This window comes from Narcine bancroftii, chromosome 3 (genome assembly GCF_036971445.1).
Source record: "Narcine bancroftii isolate sNarBan1 chromosome 3, sNarBan1.hap1, whole genome shotgun sequence".
Taxonomy (NCBI): Eukaryota; Metazoa; Chordata; class Chondrichthyes; order Torpediniformes; family Narcinidae; genus Narcine; species Narcine bancroftii.
The window spans coordinates 355420751-355446090 of NC_091471.1; the positions used below are offsets into that span (position 1 = coordinate 355420751).

General features: G+C 44.0%; 1 protein-coding gene across 6 annotated transcripts in view; it reads left to right on the top strand.

Moving 5' to 3' along the window:
• Positions 1-406: 406 nt before the first annotated feature.
• aatkb (apoptosis-associated tyrosine kinase b) overlaps positions 407-25340 on the top strand; it is an 88261-nt gene continuing 63327 nt past the window's right edge. For 5 of the 6 annotated variants that reach the window (XR_011354854.1, XR_011354855.1, XR_011354856.1 and 2 more), the window contains exons 1-3: positions 407-489; positions 6751-6884; positions 19961-19996. Coding sequence is in view for 1 of the 6 variants with exons in the window: in XM_069929948.1 (XP_069786049.1) it covers positions 6840-6884; positions 19961-19996 (81 nt within the window). In the remaining 5 variants the exon portion in view is untranslated. Of the gene's footprint in view, positions 490-6750; positions 6885-19960; positions 19997-25030; positions 25148-25340 lie in introns of those variants that run through there. The other variant, XR_011354857.1, reaches the window with a different exon arrangement.

Below are 25340 nucleotides of genomic sequence, written 5' to 3' on the forward strand. Positions count from 1 at the left end.
AGTATATTGCTTCTGGTTTCTCTTTGTTATAAATACAAATATGCTATGCAGTAAAATCCCTGTTAACCAGAATTCTAGCAACCGGCAGCCTCAACTGACAAAAAGAATCACAGAAAATAAATGGGTAAAAGATACAAATGTTTAAAATTGGTGCCCCCTCGTGGTTAGTTTGCAGATCCATGCAACACGCAATCTCAAGCAACTGGCAAATTCACTTATCGAGCATCTACCAATCCCTATAGGTGCTGGATGCCAAGTCTTTTACTGTAATATATTATCCCCTCTCTGTTCAGTAACAGTGTGCAATGTTTGCACTACAGTGTTGATGCAGTGCAAAATGTAATTGAGCAATTTTGCAATGTTGTTAAAGCTCTAATTGTTACAATCTCTTGTGCCTTTGTGTTCAAGTGGAATATTGACCAGACCAACTAAGGCAGATTTTCTTTCCTGAAGAATATTATTGAGCCAGCAGGGATTTTACAATAATTTGTAAGTTTCATGGTCAGGCAAGTTTTTTAATTAAATTCATATTCCCCAGTTGCTGTGGCTGGTTTTGAAATTGTGATTCTGGATGCTGGTCCAATAACTTAACCACTTTGCTACTGCTCCACTCCAGTCGATTGTGAAGCAGATGTGCAACCTTGCAGTGTACAGAGGAACTACTGACATGGTCTTTGCCCTCAGACAGCTCCAAGAAAAGTGCAGAGAACAAAACAAAGGACTCTACATCACCTTTGTTGACCTCACCAAAGCCTTCGACACCGTGAGCAGGAAAGGGCTTTGGCAAATACTAGAACGCATCGGATGCCCCCCAAAGTTCCTCAACATGATTATCCAACTGCACGAAAACCAACAAGGTCGGGTCAGATACAGCAATGAGCTCTCTGAACCCTTCTCCATTAACAATGGCGTGAAGCAAGGCTGTGTTCTCGCACCAACCCTCTTTTCAATCTTCTTCAGCATGATGCTGAACCAAGCCATAAAAGACCTCAACAATGAAGACGCTGTTTACATCCGGTACCGCGCGGATGGCAGTCTCTTCCATCTGAGGCGCCTGCAAGCTCACACCAAGACACAAGAGCAACGTGTCCGTGAACTACTCTTTGCAGACGATGCCGCTTTAGTTGCCCATTCAGAGCCAGCTCTTCAGCGCTTGACGTCCTGTTTTTCGGAAACTGCCAAAATGTTTGGCCTGGAAGTCAGCCTGAAGAAAACTGAGGTCCTCCATCAGCCAGCTCCCCACCATGACTACCAGCCCCCCCACATCTCCATCGGGCACACAAAACTCAAAACGGTCAACCAGTTTACCTATCTCGGCTGCACCATTTCATCAGATGCAAGGATCGACAATGAGATAGACAACAGACTCGCCAAGGCAAATAGCGCCTTTGGAAGACTACACAAAAGAGTCTGGAAAAACAACCAACTGAAAAACCTCACAAAGATAAGCGTATACAGAGCCATTGTCATACCCACACACCTGTTCGGCTCCGAATCATGGGTCCTCTACCGGCATCACCTACGGCTCCTAGAACGCTTCCACCAGCGTTGTCTCCGCTCCATCCTCAACATTCATTGGAGCACTTTCATCCCTAACGTCGAAGTACTCGAGATGGCAGGGGTCGACAGCATCGAGTCCACGCTGCTGAAGATCCAGCTGCGCTGGGTGGGTCACGTCTCCAGAATGGAGGACCATCGCCTTCCCAAGATCCTGTTATATGGCGAGCTCTCCACTGGCCACCGTGACAGAGGTGCACCAAAGAAAAGGTACAAGGACTACCTAAAGAAATCTCTTGGTGCCTGCCACATTGACCACCGCCAGTGGGCTGATATCGCCTCAAACCGTGCATCTTGGTGCCTCACAGTTTGGCGGGCAGCATCCTCCTTTGAAGAAGACCGCAGAGCCCACCTCACTGACAAAAGGCAAAGGAGGAAAAACCCAACACCCAACCCCAACCCACCAATTTTCCCCTGCAACCGCTGCAACCGTGTCTGCCTATCCCGCATCGGACTTGTCAGCCACAAACGAGCCTGCAGCTGACGTGGACATTTACCCCCTCCTTAAATCTTCGTCCGCGAAGCCAAGCCAAAGAAGAATGACACCCTCCTGGCCATTGATGGCATTGCAGCCCTCTACTGAGGGAGGGCACATTGACAATGGCGCCTTTTATTATAAATATGGGAAATTGTATTTTTAATGGAAAAGGTTGAAAGGAAGGATGTCCATGCATAGCATCTTTAACCTATTTATAGTCAGCCTGCAATGGTATTTTTACGAGGTCAGTACTTCATTTGTTTACATGTACTGTATACACTGTGTACAGTTTTTTTTTGGACTGCCAATAAATCTGCCTCACCTGTAGGAAAAGAATCTCAGGGTTGTATGTGATGTCTGAAAAAGTGAGACTAGTTGTATTGGGAAGATATTTTAAGTTTTAATAACGTTTATTGTCATACACATAAGAACAATGTATATGTGCTCCAAAATTATTTCTTGCTTCCTTATATTCAAAAGGAATATAAAAATTACAAAAATATAAATTGTTAAATTTAAGAGATGATAAATGCAAAAGATAGATAATAAATATAGTTACCCCAGAGCAAGATTAAAAAGTGGGTGACAATAGTGCGTACAGTCCTTTTGTGGTGTCAAATCAATCCCTAATTAGTGTGACAAGGGGAGGTTCAAGAGCCTGATAGGTGTTGGAAAGAAATTGTTCTTGAACCTGGGGTTGTCAGTCTTCTGTACCTTCTGCCCAAATCTAGCAGTGAGAAGAAGTGGTGACCGGGGGTGTACTAGGGAAAAGGAGGGGAGTTGTCTGCCTTGAGGAAAAGACTGTGAGCATTTGCTTTATCCATGTTGCTCTCAAATCATAAGACCATCAGCATTAGGCCATTCAGCCCATTAAGTCTCCTCCATCATTCAGATCTTGGCTTGATGTATTTTTCATTTCAGCCCCATTCTCCTGCCTTCTCACCATAACCTTTGACACTTGAACCAATCAGGAACCTATCAACCTCTTCTTTAAATTTGCCTATCTGTGGCAACAAATTCAGTATTTTCATTCTTCTCTGTAATGCACAGTCAATACATTTCTTTATTTGTTTACATGTGTACATAGAGTACAGTTTTTTTTTGCACTGACAGTAAGTGGTGAATTCTGCCTGACCTGCAGGAAAATGAATCTCAGGGTTGCATGTGATGCGATGTATGTACTCTGACGATAAATCTGAAATCTGAGATTCACCACCCTCTCACTGAATTAATTTCTCCTCGGTCTCTGTTCTGAAGAGACGTCCTTTGGTTCAGAGGCTCTGCCCTCTGGTCCAAGACCCTCCCACTACTGGAAGCATTTTCTCCACACCCACTCTATCCAGCCCTTCCAATATTCTGCAGATTTATATGAGAACCCCCCCTCCTAAATATCAGCAGGTACAAGCCCAGAGTGGTAAAATGCTTCATGAGATCACCCCTCAGCCAGCTGGTAAGATTTGGTTCTCTCTTCCCATTGGAAGCCTTCAGGGGGCAATGTGCCTCCCCCTATTGTTTTTATTCTCCATTGTTGGAAGCAATGCACGAACCCTAAACAAGTGGCAGCAGATGTGTACTAGGGCTGTGTTGGACGTCAGCTGCACTGGCTTTCATCTGTTTCCCCACACATGGCCTTCGACCTCAGGACAGGAAGGAGCCAGCAGTTCCTGTCAAACTCCTGTACTATTGCTGGGCACTGCCAGTTAAGATGATCCAGGTCATAGGTCAGCGGAGAAATCTGGCTCTGTGCAACTCCAGATGAACATGCTAATCCACAGTCCCACCATTGACAATTAAAAAGAAATATTTAGACATACAGCACGGAAACAGGCCCTCTCAGCCCACAAGTCTGTGTCGCCCAAATATACCCAACTGACTTACAGACCCTTATGTTCTTATGTACTGTCCCACCAAGACAACCTGTAAATTGGAGGAAGAATGCCTAATTTTCTGTCTGGTACTCTCCAGCCAAATGGCATTAACATTAATTTTTCTGGGTTCTGCTAACCTGCTCTCCTCTTCCCCCACTCCCCTTCCCCTTTCCAGTTCTCTTTCTCCCCCCTTCCCTCTCTATTCCCTTAGTCTGCCTTCCTCCCCTTGATCGCTGCTGTCCCCTCCCTCCCTTCTCCACCTATCACCTCCTGTCTTTGCGACCACATCTCCCCCTCTACTCTTTCGTTCGGACACCTGCTGACATTTTTCCATACCTTGATGAAGGGGTCAAGGCCGAAACATCAGTTATCTATTTTTCTTACCTTTGGTATATCAAGGAGTTTCTCCAGCATTGTGTTTTTACTTGACCTACACAACTGGTACGTGTTTGAAGGGTGAGAGGAAACTGGAGGAAACCCACATAGACATGGGGAGAACATACAAACTCCAACAGACAGCGTCAGATTTGAACCCCAGCCCTGGTTGCTGGCACTGTAATAGCATTGTGCTAACAGCTATGTCAACCAGGCCCCCTGATTTGGTGGGGGGAGGGTGGAAAATAGACAGCCAACTGATGATTAAACTTAAGCTCTCACATCAGAGCAAAATGATATTTGCAATGTTAAATTAAATGATAAAGTCAAAAGGATTAATTTGAGTTCTTTTGATCTCCACAAGCCCTTCAAACTAAAATGGGTATTTAATGTTGGTGGAAGATTACATTTTATAGCTTTTCCTGTTTATATTTTCCTTTAGAAGATGTATGACATGGAGCAGATGGTTCTAGGTTTGGATGGCGGCCAGTGCAATGTTTGCTCACCTCAGAGGTTGCTCCAGTTGGCTTTATCATCTTAGGGCCAAAGAGAGCAAGTATTAAACGCAGTTCCTGACCCTGATTAGTGCTCATGCTTTTCTCTTTGGAGCGAAGAAGGATGAGAGGTGACTTAATTGAGCTCTGTGAAATTATGAGAAACAAATAGATAAGGTTTTCCTGCATTGAGAGTCATAAAACCAGAGGTCATCTATAGAAGGTGAGGGAGGAAAGTTTAGGGGAGATGTCAGGGTTAAGTTTCTTTACTCAGAGAATTAGTGGGTTCCTGGAATGCATTGCCAGGGTGGAGGCTGATACCACAGGGGCATTTAAGACTCTTCGACAGGCACCTGGATACAAGAAAAATAGAGGAATATACATATGGGGGGGGGGGGGGGGAATGGTTTAGATTGTTAAAGTAGGTTTCTATCGGTCAGCACAACATCGTGGGCCGAAGGAACCCCATCGCCCTGTCAACCTCTTCTCACTGCTGCCTTCAGATAAAAGGCACAGAGGCTTTAAGTCCAGCACCTCTACCACCAGCTGTCAGGATGTTGAACCTTCCCATATTACACCTCCCATATCAACTACTCCAGGACCACCAAAGAAACCATGGGCAGCACAGATGATGTAGCAGTTAGCATAATGGTTAGCGCCAGCGACCCGGTTCGAACACGGTGCTGTCTGTAAGGAGTTTGGACATTCTCCCCGTGTCTGCTTGGCTTTCCCCAGATGCTCCTGCTTCCTCCCACCCTTCAAAACGTATGGGGTTGTTAGTCGATTGGTGTATTTGTGGGCAGCACAGGCTCATAGGGGTGAAGGGCATGTTTCTGTGGTGAACATCTAATTTAAATTTAATTTTAACATTGTTTGTACCACTGAAATGTCACCATTCTTTCCTTGTATTAACTGCACCTGTGAATATTTTTGTTTTCATATCCTTTTATATTTATTGTCTTTTTTTTTCAGACTTCGCATACGGTGGCAATGTAAACTATAGTGGTTGGTGTGTCTTACGCATCTTTGTGGTTGTAACAAGTCAGAATGTTGCTGTATCTGTACATTGTACTTATGTATATGACAATAAATTTTCATTACGCATTAAACATGGATGTCAGGATTGCAATGAGAACAGTGCATGTAGAACTGGATGTCTTCATCATATCTTTAAATTTTGGTGGACAAATGTACAAAGTGAGACCATGTGGAAGTTTTCCGAAGAAAAGTTATTGACCTAAAATACAAGTTGCGTTTCTCTCTCGTTGCTTTTAACTTCCTGAGCACTTCCAGATAAAATAACTGCCCTGCCCATATAGGGTGTTGAAAAAGCAAGCCCACTGTGTTCTGATGGTAGAAGTTCATTGCAGAAATTCAGTGGAGAAATGAATGTTTCAATTAAATTGATGTTGGTATTGAGTGGAACTTAACAACACTGCTATATAAAATTGAGGGGTATAGATAGAATAAATGCAAGCAGGCTTTTTTCCACTGAGGTGAGGTGAGACAAGAACTGAAGGGTTAAGCGTGAAAGGTGAAATGCTTAAAGAGAACATTTTACTTCTTCATGCAGAGAGTGTGGAATGAACTGCCAGCTGAAGTGGTGAATACAAGCTCGATTTTGACATTTAGGAAAAATTTGGACAAGTACATGGATGGGAGAGGTACAGAGGGCTTTGCTCCGGGTGCAGCTCAATAGGACTAGGCAGAAAGATAATTTGGCATTGACTCAATGGGCTGAAGGGCCTGTTTCTGTTCTGGAGTATTCTATAGTTCCACTGCTCCAACCGTGAGAGTTTTTTATAAAGAACACAAAATAGTGTCTGATGTTCAGGGTAAGAACTTGCTTGTGAACTGTGTAAATCTCTTGTGTATCAGCTGGACTGTTAACTGTTCAAGACTTGAAAGCACTTCTGTGTGACTAGCAACTGTTGTTTGGTTTGACAAGGTAACTGAAGGCAGTTCTCTCTTTCTCTAGACGGGACACCCATCACTGAGCTCACATGGTCCTCTTCATTGGCAGTGGTAGCAGTGTCCTTCTCTGGACTCTTCACCTTCATCTTCCTCATGCTTGCCTGTCTCTGCTGCAAGAAAGGAGACATTGGGTTCAAGGTAAGAGGAATGTGTTCCTCTGTTTTATATAGTATTGTACAAACTGAGATCCAAGTGCTGGCGAAACTTGTCTCTTTGGGCTAAGCGAAAGTGTTTAATGAAAGAATCTGATATTGTCACTGAATGATAATTTTGATATTCAAATTTATTAATCTATATTCCCTCAGGAGAGAATGCAGGGACACGCATCCCAGCCTGTATGCAGGGCACAGGGGCAATGTCTTGTGCAGTGACAGAAATACCAAGGCTAGGATGGAAGATATGGGGTAGTGTGTGTGAGGCTGGGGTATGGGGAGGTCTGAGTGAGGATGGAGTGTGTGGGAGTCTGTGTGGGAGTCTGTGTGGGGATGGGATGGGGGAGTGTATGGGGATGGGATAGGGGAGTGTGTGGGGATGGGATGGGGGAGTGTATGGGGATGGGATAGGGGAGTGTGTGGGGATGGGATGGGGGAGTGTGTGGGGATGGGATGGGGAAGTGTTTGGGGATGGGATGAGGAAGTGTGTGAGGATGGGATGGGGGAGTGTGGGGATGGGATGAGGAAGTGTGAGGGGATGGGATGGGCTGTGTGGGGGGATGGGATGATGGAGTGTGTGGGGATGGGATGGGGAGTGTGGGGGGATGGGGAGTGTGGGGGGATGGGGAGTGTGGGGGGATGGGGAGTGTGGGGGGATGGGATGGAGAATGTGGGGGGACGGGATGGGGAATGTGGGAGTGTGTGGGGATGGGGGAGTGTGGGGGATGGGATGAGGGAGTGTGTGGGGATGGGATTGGAAGTTGTGTGAGCAATGGATATACGAGGGAGTGTTTGGAAATGTCTGTACTTTTTACAAATTGTGGTTGTCTGAGCAGGGAAGTTTTGTTTGTGTGGTCTGCTTGCTTCACCACAATGGGGAGTGTGGGGGGTGGGATGGGGGAGTGTGGGGGATGGGATGAGAACTTTAGTGAAGAGGAAATAGCTGAGCTCGAAATTTGCCTTCATGATGGCCACAAGTAAGTTACTGATGACTGACTTAGAACAACATCGCCCTGTTTTACTCGTTGCCACTTGTGCCTAAGGTGGATGAAGAAGAGAGGTGGTGGTGACAAGAAATAGACAAAGGGTTGAATTTTTCCTGATTCTGGTGAAGGAAATCTCTCTGCAGAGATGCTGACTGATCTGGGGAGTGTTTCCAACATTTTAAGCTTTTATTTCAGATTTCCTGCAACTGCAATTCTTTTGTTATTTTGTCAAAGCCCTGAAACTGCTTGTGAATGTCAACAAGGGGCTGCTGTGGCATCACAAGACATCCTGGTTTCACCTTAAACTCCAAGTTCAAGAGCGCTCTAAATGTTATTGTCATGTTGTCCAGTTCTCCCAGCAGGTAAATATCACACACAAATTTGATTGGAGCAGTTAAAATAAAAGTGGCAGATTAACCCCTTGTTTTATTCACAGGTGGGAAAACTTGAATTTTCCACTGTAGTTCTTTCCCTTTACTCTCTTTCTGCGATGGATTAATTTATTGATGATTGATCAGTTGATTTGCTGCTATTTTGGGGGAGGGGACCACTTTTGCTAAAGCCAGGTGATTGGTTGAAGCGCAGTTCCCAGAAGTCAGCCAGTGGTTGCCCCATTGTTCTCGGCACAGGGAGAAGCACTCTGGTACTTCATGGGTTAAATCTGAGGCATCCCTGAGGGCTGTGAGAACACAGTTCCTCAATGGGAAGTAGAGAGCAGGAACGTGGAAGGCATCGGTGCATTGACCTGAGTGAAGTCTTAAATAGCCAGTAGGTGAGCAATTATCAACCTAATGCTAGCTACTTGTGCTCAGCAGACGTTAGGGGGTGAGTTGTGTTGAGTTCAGCCAGCAGTTGAGTCAGTTATGCACACAGCTGACGATATTAGACCTGAGTGGAAATGGTCCTGCTTCAGGCCAACCCCAGGTCCAGTGTGCATGAGGCTGGGGTACAGAGGGGAGTGTGGAGACAGAGGTGTGGATGAGAAGTAACTTCCTTGCAGAAACAGAGGAGCTAATTAGCACAAGGTCCAATGCAAGGAGCATTTCTGGTTCCTTTTGAAGTGAAGGCTTGGGGCATTGGAGGACACCTGCAGCTCTTCAATGTAACCCTGAAAGGTTCTTGGCATCCACCTGGGAAAGCAGAAGGCCCCTGCTGTGCTGCCCTCTCTTCGCTCATTTCCTTCCTCCGGTGTCCACAACCCTCAACCTTCCAGCTCTGGGCCTGTGTGTGACCTGATGGGCACGGCTGACGCTTAGATCTCTTGCACACAGTTGGTAGAGTTGCTACCTCCCAGGTCCAGTGGTCCCTTGTTCCTGTTAGTGAACTTTGCATGCCCTCCCAATGACCGTGTCGGCTTCCTGTGGCTGGTAGAATAATTAGTCACTCTATATTTCACCACTCCCCAACTCCCGGGGGTGGTGAAGGTAGAATCTAGAGGGAGTTTTGGGATGAGTGTAGATGCAAGCTGGATGGTTGGTACAGACTCAAATGGGCCAAAGGGCCTGTCTCCATCCTGTGTAACTACAATTTTGTCTTCATTCGATTGATTGATTTGTATGTCATAGGTCCCAACATATATGTGTAATCCACATGGAAAAAGGCCCTTCGGCCTAATTTCATCATGCTGAACAAAATGCCACACCAACTAGTGTTCCCTCCCCCCCTCCCCAAGTTTGGCCCAAACCCTTTAAATCCATCCTATACAAGTATCTGTCCAATTGTTTTCTTAACCCTTTGGACTCTAGCCATTTTTAACCTTTCATAATATATATTCCAGACTGGGTCCATGGGTAAACTACAGTATGAACACCAGTATGAACCAGATGGTGATTAGGTATAAAATTAGTCCCGGAGAAAGGGGACACGGAGTACATGCACTTGTTGGTAGTCCCTAAAAATGGGCACATGGAGTCCAAAGGGTTAAACGTTACCATGGCATCTGGCTGAATTGCTTCCTGTAGCAGCCCGTTCGATACACCCACAATTCTCTGTATCAAAAAGTTACCCCTCAGGTTCCTGACAAATCTCTCCCTCCTCATCTTAAACCTACATCTTCTGTTTACTGTTTCCCCCTACTCTGCACGAAACCATCTAGTCCTCTCATGCTTTTGTACACCTCTGAGATCATCCTTCATCCCCATGTGCTCCAAGGAATAGAGCCTCATCCTGCTCAACCTCTCCCTATACTTCCCCATGGTACAGATGGATAGATGTTCATTGTAATAAATGAACCATTGAGGATGAGAGAACATTCTCTGTGAACTGCTGGTGACTGGTCAGTGCCACGACTGATACCATCACACACATTGTAGATGGATACCTTCACAGATGCTGAAGCTGGCAGAGATCAGGGTACACCCACCCATTCACAGTAGCTGAGGCCAATTGGTGGAAGGGCAGGGCAAGGAGCCATTTGTGTCGGATAGGGTGTGGGCAATGAAATATGAGTCCACATCTTTGGATGAAGGCAGCCTTAGAACCAATACAAATTAGACAACCAGGGTTCAAACCTTTTATAAGATTGTGGCTGATCAACCTTCTCTCTCTATCCCAACTCCCCTCGATTACTTTCGTGTTCCACAGATCCATCGGTTTTAACCTTGAATACACTGTGTCCACAGCTCACTGGGGTGGAGAGAGGGATCTCGTACATCTTTGCTTTACAGGTGAGATTTGGCTAGAGAGGTGGGAGCGCATCCTCTCTGATTGGAGGTACGACCCCACAAACACTTTCTCCAGGTTTCCATACCTGCCTTGATAAGGTCTGAATGGGAATCAAGCCCCAGCTCCCTGTGTGAACCTGCCAGTTGCCCATCTGCAGAAGCGTGCCCGCTTCTGCAGACCCAGACACCTTTCCAGGGCCATCGCTGCACTCTGAACTGTGGTGAGTCTTTGTGAAATGATCTTGTGCTTTAGCCTAGATAATTAGATGCTTTTGCTTTTTTAATGTTGCAAATCCCTCCCTAGTGATAATTAGCTTGTGTGTGAGATACAGGCTTCCACTGTTCGAAAATGAGACCAACTTCTGAGTGTTGGCTCTCAAGATGCTGATAATGTTCCCATAAGAGTCATTGTCATTGACTTGCTTCACAATTTGATGCAAAGCTTGAGGATATAGTTTTGCACTGTTAAAATGTAGTGGGGGTGCAGGGAACTTGGAATCTTTGCATACAGAGTGAGCAAACAGCTTTTAGCTGTTGGTGGAGAACCTATGATCCTTCTCTTGGCCCTCTCGAGTGTAGGGATGACACAGATCTGGATGGACAATCAGGAAACCTTTCCTCTGCTGCAGGGTGACTAGCTGCACGGGTGAAGAACAATAAAATAGTCACAAATGGCCAGTTAACATTTTACTACAGGAACTGAAGAAAATACTCCAAAAAGAATTCACTCTTGAACTCCGGGTAAAGCTTCTCTTCGTCCTTGGTTGATTATGGTGGCGAGATTTTGAATTTTTTTAAATTGTTCTTCATGCTCCTAAATAATAATTTTGCAGAAGGAAAAGACACGAGAGAATTTATCTTTTCAAGGAAGCAAGAGCTACACTTACAAAACACCCTTCATGAACTTTCTCTAAATTTGTAGCCTTTTGAAAGTCGGAATGTAGGTAGCACCAAAACCCCTGAATGAACAGGAAGCTCTGTTACAGGCCCAGGGGGCCCCAAAACTCAGCAGCAATAGAAATTCACCAAAGAAAATGGTCATCCAAACAAAAGTCACTCCCGACCCTCTTCAAACGCTAAAACAAGATCAAACTTCAATCTATCACCAACAACCTAACCCAACCCCCCTCCAACTCCAAGCGCATGTGTATGCAATATGTATATAAGTTCAGAAAAGTTCCCTGACTCACAGTCCAACCTCACCCCTCACTCCTCCATCTCGCCGGTATCACCCAATTCTCATACTGTGCACAGAACTTGACATTCACAAATCTTCACTAGGCTTTGGCATCCAAAAACCAAATAGTTACTGCTCAGAAAAGTTCTTGTCAGTTTTTAGAGAGAAATTTGTTGTTCTTTGGACAACAAATCAGCCACTTCAGTGTCTTACCGAAGAAACTTGCCCCATCAGGGTTTTCCAGATGATAACCTCTTTCTTTCAGGTCACCACAGAATTCCCCCTCTGTTTCCTTATCTCAGGCGAAACATTATACAGCCAGCCATCTCCTCTTGTATGGAGCACAAGGGGTTTGAATAGGCTGAACTCAGAACTCATAACCCCTCTTCAAAATGGGGTTTCAAACAAGCTTCCAAAAGGCACTGCAGAAAACTAGCAGTCTCTCTTTCTTTCTGTGTCACACTCAGAGAAAAAAACCTGTTTGACTCTCTCTGCTTGCAAAACCACATGATCTTCCTAAAACAGCACACTCCACCAAAACTGCTTGCTGACTCCCAAAATTGTGAGAGATCTTATCAGTTTCCTGAGATGGGCCCTTCCATTTGCTCCTTGTTGTGAAAATCTCCAGCACAGGAGTCTATTGTCTTTGCAGACTTGTAGGCACCACCTTACGCATAACTCTTGCATTTTAAAATGAGATCTGTTTTGAAGTGTTTGTATCTGTTTGTAACCTAACTTAAAACCCCACAATCTATCTTCCAAAAACATATCTATACATAATATAAAATATAACATCATCTGTCACAGCTCCCATAGACAACTTTTGCCACAATGAGAAAACTCATGCTGTTGGTTGAGGGATAATTATTGAATAGGAAAGCAGGAAAGACATTTCTGTTGACCTTAGCAAGATAGAGCACTATGGAAGTCCTGACTGCTTCCACCCTTCTGGATTTTGAGTACCGAGACAATGGAGCTCCTCCTGAATGTTTGTTGTGCCTGCTGAACCTTTCATCCCCAATTTAACCCAGGTGCCTCTGCAGTTTGAAATCCTTCGCTCTTTCCTTCATCCCTTTACCACTGCCAAATACTCATCTCATTCTCGCCGGGGTCTCAATGTACTGATCAAGGATGTCAAGCGTGGCTTATGGCACTTGGGGAAAACATCAGACTCTTTACACCCATCCCTCATTTTTCCCTCAAATTTATCTTTTTTAATTTTTTTAATTAACATTTCAAAATAGACACAGCATAAGGAGAATAAAATGGTCTGTCCAAGTCTACATAGTATAAGTATCATATATAAATTCCAAAGAGTGAAAATTTAACATATTAGAAATAATTCTCCTAACAAGGAAGACAGAGATAAAGAAATAATTATAATATATATGCAAATTTGTCTAGTGGATAATATGTTTGTGGTTCTAACCAACCACTGTGTCAGCCTGAGAAAGTAGACTTTAGAATATTATTAAATGTAACTTTAAAATGGTAACTGAAGTTTTAAAATGGTGACTGGTAGGGAAAAGGGGATTGGACTGCATTTTCAGGCTACATCCCTTTCTCTTGGGAGCTGATTAGAAACTCTTTATTTGGTCGAGTGGTGTGAGACTAATTGATGAATGAGTTGCTGTAACTACTACAATTTCCTTTGGAAAAGACAAATGTATAGTTAAACCCATACAAGGACATCATCTTTTACCACTGAACGGCCCATTGAAGTGTCTGATCACAGCAGGAAAGAAACTGTCCTTGAATCTGGATGTAGAATGTTATTTCCCATTGGTGGGAGAGTCTCGGACAAGAGGGCACAATTTCAGGATTGAAGGGCATCCACTTAGAACAAAGATGCAGAGGAATTTTTTCATTCAGAGTATGGAATTTGTTGCCACAGGCGGATGTAGAGGCCAGGTTTATTGGGTGTATTTAAGGCAGAGACTGATCGGTTCTTGATTAGCCAGGGCATCACAGGTTATGGGGAGAAGGCCGGGCAGTGAGGCCGAGTGGGAAAATGATTGAATAGTGGGCAGACTCGATGGGCTGAATAGCCTCTTACTGCCCCAATGTCTTGTGAATCCAGAAAGAATTATAAGGAATATGTACACACATGGAGCAGGCCATTAGAATGTTCCAGAAACTAGAGATTAGAAATCGTAAATTAAATTTTTTGTAAGCCATGAGTCTCGTCTCCTTTGTTGACAGATAACATCTTGTGGTTGTGTCTCTTACTGTGGTGGAGTTTTTACCTGTACACTTTGTAAAGTAATTAATAGTTTCTTTTGCAGCTGTATTCGCCTTTGCTTTGGCACATCTCAGGAACACTTTAACAAGCCAAGACCAGCAAAATAGTCTCTCTCATATAATCAGAACACAGCCCTAATCTCACGCAAGTTAATTGAGGTCTTGGTTTCACTAGAAATGGAGCATTAGCAGTTTCATATCAGCGGAATACAACATACCAAGTCACATTAATGTCAGGGAAGGAAATTAAGGATTAAAACTTGAAGGCTGGCTTCTTTTTTGAGCCAAACATTGATAGTCAGAAGCTGTGGGGAAGCGTGCTGTGTTCCTGGTGCCTGAAAACAAGGCAATTTCCCTCTGCACTTTCTCCTCCAAAACTATTTGCTCTGCTGCAGTAAATGTCAAAAGCACAGAGTAAAAATGGGCAAAGAACCCAAAAACCTTTCTCTCCAAAGTTGAGCACAACTGAAATGTGAATGAAAAATGTTTGGAGCCGTAAATGAGTAATTTTCAGAAAAGAACAAAACTGCTGTCAGGTAGCATCTGTGGAGGGATAGAGATGGTCAGTGTTTCAGGTCAAGAGCCTGCAATGGGATCCTTGTAAAGTGGATAACTTTTTTAAAATTTGAAACACATTTTTCAAAAGACAACCCTGACCTATTTCTACCCACAGATGCTGGCAGACCTGCTGAGTTCCTCCAGCAATTCATTGTCAGGTCAAGTACCAGCATCCGCACCTTTTGTGTTTCCCACTAATCAGCGGATTATTCATTTTAGTGACGTTCATTGAGGGATAAAAGTTAGCTCATGGACTCCAGTGCTGGAATTAGTGCAATGTGATCTATGACATCTACCACTAAGAGAACAGTTTAATGTTTCACCTAAAATGCAGTACCATTGACAGTAGCTGTTCCCATCAACAGTACACTGGAGGGGCAGCCCAGGTTTAGTGCTGAAGTTTCGGGAGAGGGACTTCCACTCCAAGATGAGTATTGCATTAAATTCTGCTTGCCTTATTATAGGAAGGATGGTGCAGAGATTTACCAGGTTGTTGCCCAGATTGGAAAACATGTCTTATGTTGCAAGGTTAACAGAGTAAGGATTTTCTCTTTGGAGTGACAAAGGATGAGAGCCAACTTAATCGATGTATAGAAATTAGGGTGGACAGCCAGCACCTTTTCCTGTCAAATGGCAGAGTGCATCTGTTTAAGGTGAATGGAGGAAAGTTTAGGGGAGATGTCAGAGGTAACTTTTTCTACGCAGAGAGCGCTGGGTGCCTGGAATGCATTGCCAGGGTTGGTGGTGGAGGCTGGTGTATTCAGGGACATTTAGAAGTACCATAGAGAGGCACATGGGTGTGAGGTCAGGAAAATAGATTGTTGTGGGGTAGGTTTACATAAGTTGGCACAACATTGTGGGCTGAAGGGCCTGGACATGGCTGTTCTCTGAGTGCATTACCATGAGCCGCAGATCAGAAGGTGGCAGGAGAGGCTACAGAGTTATTGCCGGCATGGACCTGATAGGGTGAAGGGCCCGTTTCTGTTCCCTGTGACTCTTATGAGCAAGAAGGAAAGACAAGGGAATTCAAAGGTTACTAATTTTAGTTGTAAGCCATCATCTCTTTCTAGAAATGCTGCATTTTTTCAAATACATTGTGACATTTTTTTTATATACAGATTCAAGACCTTATGAAATGCCTGATATGCATTTTGGCCATTTATGTTCCTGTCTTGGTTTAGAGATTTACAGTGGGGTGAACCCACGTTATGGCTGCAGCTGAAACCATCTTGTCCCTGCTGAATTCACTTGGTGTCTGCCAATAAGTTGATTAGAATCAAAGTCATTACAGACCTTTCATGAATAATTGGGCAACATGATTCAATTTGCTGGCTCTATGCCATTGCCAAGTCTTTAGAAAAAAAACAAGTAACAATTTCAACAGTAGATACTGGTGGTAAAAATAAATATTATTCCCATTTAGTTACAGAGAGGAATAGGTGGTCATTAAGAATGAGATTGCTCTCTGTTTATTCCCTTCTGCAGAGCATAGCATAAACTAATAAAACCTTTTACTGCATTCTCAGCTTGAATGAATGATACCAAACAATTTATCTCATGCTCTTAAACTTACAAAGGAGAAATTTGACCATGTTATTACAGAGAAGATGAAGATTGGACACTTACTTGTCCTACTCTGGGTTCTGGAATTTATCCTTTCCCATGTTTCGACAGTCCTGTTGGAGGGAAATGAGAGAACCCCCCCCCAAGGTTGGATTGAACCCAAATATCAAAGGATAATATTCCACTGTCATGTCCTGCAATTGCATTTTTGTGCAAACCACTTCCAACTGTTTTCTGTAAATTGCTGGTGATCCCAAAGTTGGGGGACTGGTCATGACGGTGTGTGGAAGGCAGGGAAAAGAAGCTGCACAATGATAAGGGAAGAGCGGCAACAGCCATTTTGCTCCCCTTGTGTTTCAGGCTCTGGACCCTGCTAGGAAGGCTGGCACTCACCGCCTGTCACTAACTACCCTTGAGACTGCTCTCCAGGTGATTTAACGTAGCAGCAAGTCTAGAATGGGTTTTGAGGGATTGGAATTGATGGGAATGCTATGACACCCAGCAGAAACTCAATGGGCCAAATTCCCTCCATCTGTATCAGAAAAATATTACCCTGACTAGTTATGGATGACAGATTTCTTCCCCTGAAAGATATTAATGAACCAATTTTTTTTAACCACAGTCCTGTAGCTTTGTTGTAATCGCTCAGACTAATATTATTTATATTCCAGATTATTTTTTAATGATTGAAATTCCATTGCTGCCTTGCCAAGATATGAATGCATGTTTCCGAATTTTTAGTCTTCTGGGTTACTATTATGACCATTGAGATTAGCAACGTATCGCAGGATACACTCCAGGAGCATTATCTATGGTTCATTGATCCATGCAAGGTGATACCGGGAACGATATTCAGAAGGCTGTGCGGAGCATTGTGGAGGAGCTGAGAGAGGTGAAGAAGTCTCAGAGAAGGAAGGAGTACCAGAGCTCGGGGCCCTGGTAGCCGAGGGCACCACTACAACTGGTGGGCCAGTTCAGGGAAAGCCAAGAGGCTGAACCAGATGAGGGGGCTGGAGTAGATTGCAGAGAGCAGATGAAAATAGTAAAGAAAGATGTTGGGAGATACTTGCAACCCATTGAGGGTCTGTAGCTCATCACTGTTACTCCACACCTTTTCCTTTTGTTTGGCTTTTTACATACTCATTTCCTATTGCTCCTTTCATCTGCCACCCTGCATTTGCCTAACCATTTAGTCACACATCTGCGGGCTCCTGAAGTTTCACTTGCGTGTCCCATTGCAAAGCTATCCTCCTGAAGGCCGCCACTTCCCAGTTCCTGGTCTTCCTTCCTCCACCCCTCTCGCTGCATCCATTTGCTTGTGGGAGCAAAACTGGCTGCTGCCCTGACACCTCCTGGCTTGGCTGTTGCAACCTGATTCTTAATGCTCTTATAGAGTCTTTCCCGAGGAAGCTGGTGGCTTGATGGCCTCTTGCTCTCAGCTCAGCTTCTCTGGACCAAAGGAACCTGGGGTCTGGGTGGGGTGGGGATTGAAAAAGGGGAAGAGAAACACAACCCACATTTTCCATTGTGATGCTCCAGTCAATTAGTCTCATCCATCCTCTTCACCCCTGCTATTGGAGCTCACGAGAGCTACACAAGAAAAGCCTGCAGATGCTGAGGTCAAGTGCAGTACACAAATGTGCTGGAGAAATTACTTGTATCTGCTTTTATTTTAAAAGAAAACCATTGCTAGAAGACAGAGCTGGAGATATATAATACCGCAGGGCTGTTTTACATCAAGAAAGATATTTCCCAGACAGGTGGCTTGATGTGAAACAGTAGCAAACTGGAATTAAACAGCTGGAACCAAAACTCTTCTCCGACCACTTTAAAATGGAGAGGTATTTTTGCAGCTCTCAAAGCCTTTTCTTTCTCCAACCTCATGAAGAGTGTTGGACAGGGCACAGACAACTGAAGTCCTGGACACTTGGCACACTTTTAAAATAAAATGCATTTCTGTGGAATGAGTGCACTGGTCAAACCTGGGCCTTGTCGCTGCCATGATCTGGTCTGAGAGCTAATGAAGGGCACCCTCACTTCCTTCCATCTCCTGCATTTCCATGGCCTTCCATTACCATGACAATCTTGCTCAAGCAAAGGGCCAATCAGCACATTGTGCCCTTTGACCCAGTCGGTCCAAATCCTTCTATCTGGTATAACATACATCCAGCACTCCTTCCATCTTCTTGCACAGTACACAAGGTACATTTATATGATTCCCATGTATCATCAAACCATAGAAAGAGGCTATTGAGTGTATGCTATTGCAAGAACAACATCATTCTCCCACTTTTCCTTCCCCCACCCCCCCAGATTTCCCATCATATCCCTTACAGATCTACCATTCATCAAAACACCAGAGACAATTTATATCAGCCAACTAACTGACCAACCTGCCTGTCTTTGGAACATGGGAGGAAAGCAGACTACTCAGAAGAAACATACACAGTGGCAGAAGGAGCATGTGAACTCCACACAGACAGCACCCATGGTCACTGGAGGTTTTAGGCAGTTGCTCTTCTTGCTGTGCCACTGTGCAATTTACTTGCAGGACAAACAAAGTCTTCCACTCAACCTCTGGCATTCACCGGAGGAAATCAGAGCAGGAATTAGCCTCATGGCCCCCATATCCTGCTCCACAATCCCAGAAGGCACTGGCTGATCTGATCTTGGCCAGAGCCCTACTTTCCCTTCTGCCCCCTGGAAACTTTGACTCCCATAGAGTCTCGAACATATCGGATAACAACCTCCACAACTCGCCCAGCTCAAGAAGTCCAAAGATTCAGAACCCTGTGAGAATTTCTCAACATATCCATCTTAAAAGGTCCCCCCCCTTACCAAAAACCATGTCCCAGCTTTAAATACCCTCAAAGGATGCCGTAAACCTCAGCAATAAAAATCTGAGTCCTCAAGTCTTGGAACTTTCTTCCAATGGAAACAATCTTTCTGGCTCTAATGATGTATTTCCTCCTCTAACCTTCAGGGCTCCAAGGAGAATGCCCCCAGCTTTAAATCTGTGCAGACTCTCATCTCTATTATCTTTCCAAGTGAGCTCCTCTGCCCTGAACCCAAGTGTTTCACATCCTTGCCTCCCAAAGTGTGCACCCAGAATTGGATCATCACATTCCAGCCATGGACCAGCCATTAAAAGAGAGCCTGGGTATCTGGAAACCTTCCAAATCTGGTTGGAAAAATTCGGACAAGGTTCCAAAACTTATCACTTGATTTACAACTATGCACTTCCTCATCAGAAAAGTTTCTATTTTTCCCTTGTTGGGGCAAGGTCAACATTTATTGTGCACCCCTGATTGCTCTTAAGGAGATAGTGAGCCGCTTACATGATGCACTGCCTTCCTCCAGGTGTACGTGCTATTGGGGGCAGCTCATTCCACACTCTCTCCATGGAGGAGTTCCCACCTATGTCCCCTTTAAACATTTCACCTTAACCCACGTTAATCTCCGTAGAAAAGGCCTACTTGCATTTACTTTATCTATACCCATCATAATTTTGTACACCTCTGTCAAATCTCCAGGGAATAAAGTTCTAACCTGTTTAACCTTTTCCTGTAACTTAGTTCTTCTAGTCCCGGCAGGATCCTTGTAAATTTGCTCTGCACTCTTTACATTGATATCTTAGGTGACCAAAACTGTAAACAATACCCCAAATTTGGCCTCACCAACTTCACCATAACATCCCAACTTCTACACTCAATTCTCCCCCTGGCTTTCTACCTGATCTCCCTGCTCAGGCTTCAAGCTGCACAGCGGTCTTCCTTTGCTTTGCCTTCAGTTCTTGCCTCATTTACAGTTAAGACTTCAAAACCAGTGCATTGTTTGTCTCCGAAATTTCATCTCTTCATCTTCATTCCCACAGGCACCGATCTCTGCAGTCAAAAGTGTCAGCCGAAAGGTAGGAAAGCTCTAACCATGTATGACAGCAACGATTAAAGTCAATAAATAGAGCGCTGGTGGTGTGTGCTTGGGTTTGTGGGAGAGGGCAGGGGTTGGGGAAGCAGAGATCTTGCATCTGGTTTGCCTGTGTAATGAAGGTACTGAAATGGTCACTACAACCTTTGTTGTGAGGTGTAAAACTGGATTAGATTATGCATATAGAAACTCAGTGAGTTATTTCAATACCCTGCAATCTACTACTTCCAAAACGCTAAGGATTTTGCAATCTACAGACATCTCGGCAACTATCTTCACAAATCCTTTCACTCTGGGACTCCTTAATTTCATGGTGGCAGCATGGGGCATTCATTACCCAGAATTCAGAGGAGCAGAGGGGCATACTCATTGCAAATGTCTGATCTGCTGGAATAAGTGAACCCCAGAGGTAATGTGGGTTCTCTGCTCCAGAGAATTCTGGGTAAAGAAGACTCCATTTTTATCAAAACTGGGTCTTTCTCAAAGCCTACGTCTGCCACACAATGAGCTGCTTTCCCTGTAGTTTTGATTGTAAGTTGGCTTAGCGCGCAGTTTATAACTTGTGATTGTTTATCGTACCTGTGTACCCTCTCTTTCATTTATTTTGTGCACTGATTAATTCTCACAATTGTTTACAGTCATCTATTATTTTTAGGAGTGGCAGTTCAATCAGGCTTCACTATATATGAAAAGTTGAGTACCATTTTAGAATCTAAGTACAGTAAAACCCCTGTTGTCTGGAATTCAAGCAACCAACAGCCTCAAGTAACCAGCAAAATAAATAGGTTTAAAAAAAAAATGGAAGTTTACAATTAGCGCGCCTTACCATTAGTTCGCCAATCCATGCAGCATGCAGTCTTAAGCAACTTATCTGGCATCTTCCAGGTGCCAGATACCAGGGGTTTTACTGTATTGCATGGATGCACATATTTCAGTTTCAGAATTCTACACTACTAATTCCTGTGCCCTAGCAATATTGATTATGAGCTCTGCCCTCCAAGCATCTCGTTCATTGCATTTATATGTCTGCACAAAGCTTATTCCAGTGGGAAAGACATGATAGTGGGAATTCAAGGATACTCTGGACAGCATACAGTTAAACTGCTATGTCTGAAGAGAACAATCCCACATTCTTTCCAAGAAAACAGCTTTGCATTGGAAATGTATCCACAAATGTTGGAGATTTGAAAAGAATTACTTCTGACATTCAATCTTTTGTTGTTCATTTTTGATGGACCAAGTTTAACCAGTTTCAGAATCCCAACTCAAGTGTGAGTTGGATTGGATCTGACAGGATTGAATAATCTTGCCAGCAGATGGCTATCAATCTCATGTGGTTGATATTACAACCATTTTAACTTCAACTATTTTGCAATAAAGAATGGAAATGCCTGCCTCTGTGAGGTAAATTAAGTTAAACCGTATCCTCAAGACCCAAAGGAGTCTGGAATCTGGAGCTAAACTAACTCTGCTGGAGGAACTCAGCAGGTCAGGCAGTATCAGTGGGAGAAACAAAATGCTTTGAGCCGAAACTCTTCTCGGCTCTCAAACATGAACATCTGCAGGGCTGGGGTTGAGGGCAATACCCGCAGCTGCTGAAGAGACTCAGCAGGGCACACAGCACCCTGACGAAAGAATCAGGCCTGAAACGTCAGTTACCTTTTACTTTCTGTGGATGCTGCCTGGCCTGCTGAGTTTCTCCAGGACTTTTGTGTAATGCACTTGTCTTGGCTCAGAAGGTCTTTTTCTTCCACTGACCCATTTAATTCGTCCAGCGTAGTTTGATTCGTTTAAGCTATAAGCGTCTCTGTATTTCTCCTGTGCAGCCAACACTGCCAACTTCTGTGTGGTTCATTTGCTTTCAACTCATTTACTTCCTTTTCCTTTGAAAACGGGGCTTTTGATATGTGCAGGCAATTTGCATTTCGTGGGTAAGCTATCCTTTTCTGAGCTTTGGGGGGAAAATATTGGGACGGTCCCTTTTGTTTCCACAAATAAAATATATTCATAATAAATCTATCTACAAAGGAAACCTGTGCAAAGTATTTTCACGTTCCTCTTCTATACATTGTTCCATTCATCCTCTAATTTTTTCCTGTGTATCACCGTTGCCACTACTGTGAACTCTTGTAGTGTAGCTATTCCCCTTCTGTTTTTTGCGGGGCTTTCCCTCTGGTCTCAGCTCTCCAATGCCTTTCTTTAACCTAAGGATCTGGGCATTGCTATCTAGAATTTATTGCCCATCCATAACTGTGAAGGAAGTGGTGAGCCTCCTTAAACTGCTGCAGTGCTTCTCGTGAAGGTGTTCGGAGCTGTTGGAGAGGGGATCCAGTGATGAGGAAGGAACACCCAATACGTTTCCCGATAAGGCTTGCTAGGGTTTCTGCAGGCAGTGGTCTTTCAATGCACTCACTGCTTCTGCCCTCCTGACTGATAGAAGCCAGGGGTTTGGAAGGTGCTGTTGGAGAAAGTGCACAGATTATATTGGGATGGCCGTCACTCTGAATACCATATTTCTGGAGACAAGAGGAGGGAATTCCCCAGCACTCCTGATGGTGAAAAGGTTCCAGGTTGTAAGTCACTCTCTGCAAGATAATCTTCCTCATTGCCACCACATTCACGAGGCTGGTCTAGTTGATGTTGCGCTCAGTGCTGACCCCCAAGATGTTGATGGCAGGGAATTTGACAACGAGAATGTCAAAGGGAGGTGACTTTTATCAGAGATTATCATTCTCTCACATTATGAACTCTGAGAAGAACATAGAATGGGGCAGCACAGGATTGTCTCCAAATCACACTAAAATTCGCACTTGACCGATACCCCTTCATCCCTGACACATCCCTGGGTCTAATGTTGTTTATTTTTAACCACATGCAGGCGTGGACTACATTCAATTTCTGAACAATAAATTGGGCTGAACTTTGTTCTCTCATGAGTGACATTCAGTAACAGAGATGTGCCTCTAGGATGGAAAACCACACTTGTGCATTAGTTGCAAAAAAGGCTGGGACTTTGAGCTTAACCTTCTTGACCTGCCACCGTGATGTTTTTAACGTTGGGTATTTCCATCTTCGCCAGGAAGGTGCTATGAGGCAACAGGGTCACTCACCAGTTGTAGAAACTGCTAAACTCTCACCACACAAATAAAGAGCATTTGCACATTTTGGTTTGTCAAACAATCCTGCGACATTTATTCTCCCTTTTTAAACATATCTCCCAAAATTCCCAACCTGCCCTCCTACCACACTCCCGCGCTGACTGATTCGCTCCTTCCCCGCAGGTGACCGTGAGGCTGCCCTTACTCCTATTGTCTGCCCGCGCATGCGTTTGCCAGCGGCGACGGCCCCTACGCAAAGCCTGCGTGGACAATTAGCCTCGACAAACTCTTCAAATAACTCAGGACAAGTGTATGGGCAGAATGGCCTCCTGAGTGGGAATATTTTATAACAATTAAAAACATTAAGAATGTTCTCCTTACAAGTAATCGGAGATGTGTGAGCACCAATGAAACAAAATGCAAAATCAGTGGTCACCAGATCTACTTTATTTTTCAAAGGGTTCTTCAAAACGAGCCATAATTCTTTTTTGTTTTTTTTTCCAAACCAGGCTGAAGTTTTACAATTCTGCTTTTGTCTGTCACAAATGCCATTTCATTGTCATCACAAGGCTGCCAATGGTTTGTGTCCTATTTTCACAAGTAAAGTCCCCACCTTTTACCTGAGTCAGAAAGTGATCCAGAATAATGATTAAGACCTAGTAAATAACATGCCATCTAACCATTGAAAAATAATGTTTAAATATCCACTGAATGTTTATAATGCAATGAAGGAAAAACACGGCAGGCACTCTGTGTCAGACACCTTCCTACTCTCTTGCATGCTTAACATCTAACACAGAAACTGGCACGGCTGGAATCTTGATCTGAATCTTAAGAGAATGTAGTAAGCTGCTCATGCATTCACTGGTATCACACGGCAAAGACCATGCAATTCTGAAGGTCGAGCCCTCCAAGGTCAAGAAGCAGGAGGCCATGGAAATATTTCAGTCACCATCATTCTGAGAACATGTACTGTCGACTTTAACTGACTCAACCTTGTCCCTGGAATTCATGGCAATTTGTAACAATGGTAGAAGAACATTGCTGACATACTTCCATGCAGCCCTTAAATCTCACTGGCTCTGGGTGGCTGTGTTTAAGTTCAGGTTTATTGTCTTCTGATAGTACATCTGCAATCTGATGAAACAGGTTATCTTCAGACCACAGTGCATACACAGACAAGCAGTACACCCCACACACAAACAACATAGTGATCCAAAATAAATATATATTAAAATAAATTCCACGTTTCTGGAATTGTTCATCTTCTGTCTGGGTGCCCTCTAACCGGATGGCATTAACATCGACTTCTCCAGTTTCTATTAAACCCACACCCACCCCCCCCCCCCAACTTTGACCCCTGTCTTCTTTCCTCTTGTTTTCCCTTTTCCCTCTGCCTCCTTTCACAGAGCCAAAATCAATTCTCACCTTTCCTATTATCATATCTAATGAATGCCATTTGGTTTGTTGGTCTGGACTCCTCCCCCTCCCATTCTTCCTCCTTTCTCTCTCAGTCTTTGAGGCACCTCCTGCTTTTTGCTTATACCTTGAAGAAGGGTTCAAGCCCAAAATGTCGGCAATATTACCTTTACCTACTAAGGATGCCGTGAGACTGGCTGAGATCCTACATTTTTTTAACTATAATCACAGCGTGAGCGGACTTCCATGTTTCTCTCTTTCTAGGAGAAAGACAGTCTCATGTTGAACAGTCTCTCTGCCTGTGGGAAGAAGCTGCTTCCCCGCCCGGCAGTGCTGGTTACTGTCAACATGACACTTGGAACTCACGTACATCATAGTGGGTACAATGCCACAGTGACTAGGGTCATGAATTTGGGATGAATGGTCTCAGCCATAAATTCAAACTCCCACCTCCCCTCTAGAGTTGCAAGGGAATTCAAATTCAGTTAATTAATTCAATCTGGAATGAAGAGTAATGGAACTGCTAGATTGTCATCAACATCCATTTGGTTCAGTAATGACCTTTTTTGAGAAGGAATTCTCTCTCCTTCCATTATATGACTGAGCTAGATGTGAAGGTAAGTGGAATGGTTAGTGATTTTCCAACTACCACTAAAATTAAGGGTGTGGTGGATACTGAAGAATGTTATCGCAGATGGCATTGGTGCCTTAATAAATAGGGTGAGTGGGTTGAGAAATAGCAGATGGGATAAGTATAAAGTTTTGCATTTTGGTAAGCCAAACCAGGATATACCCAGAGCCCTGAAGAGT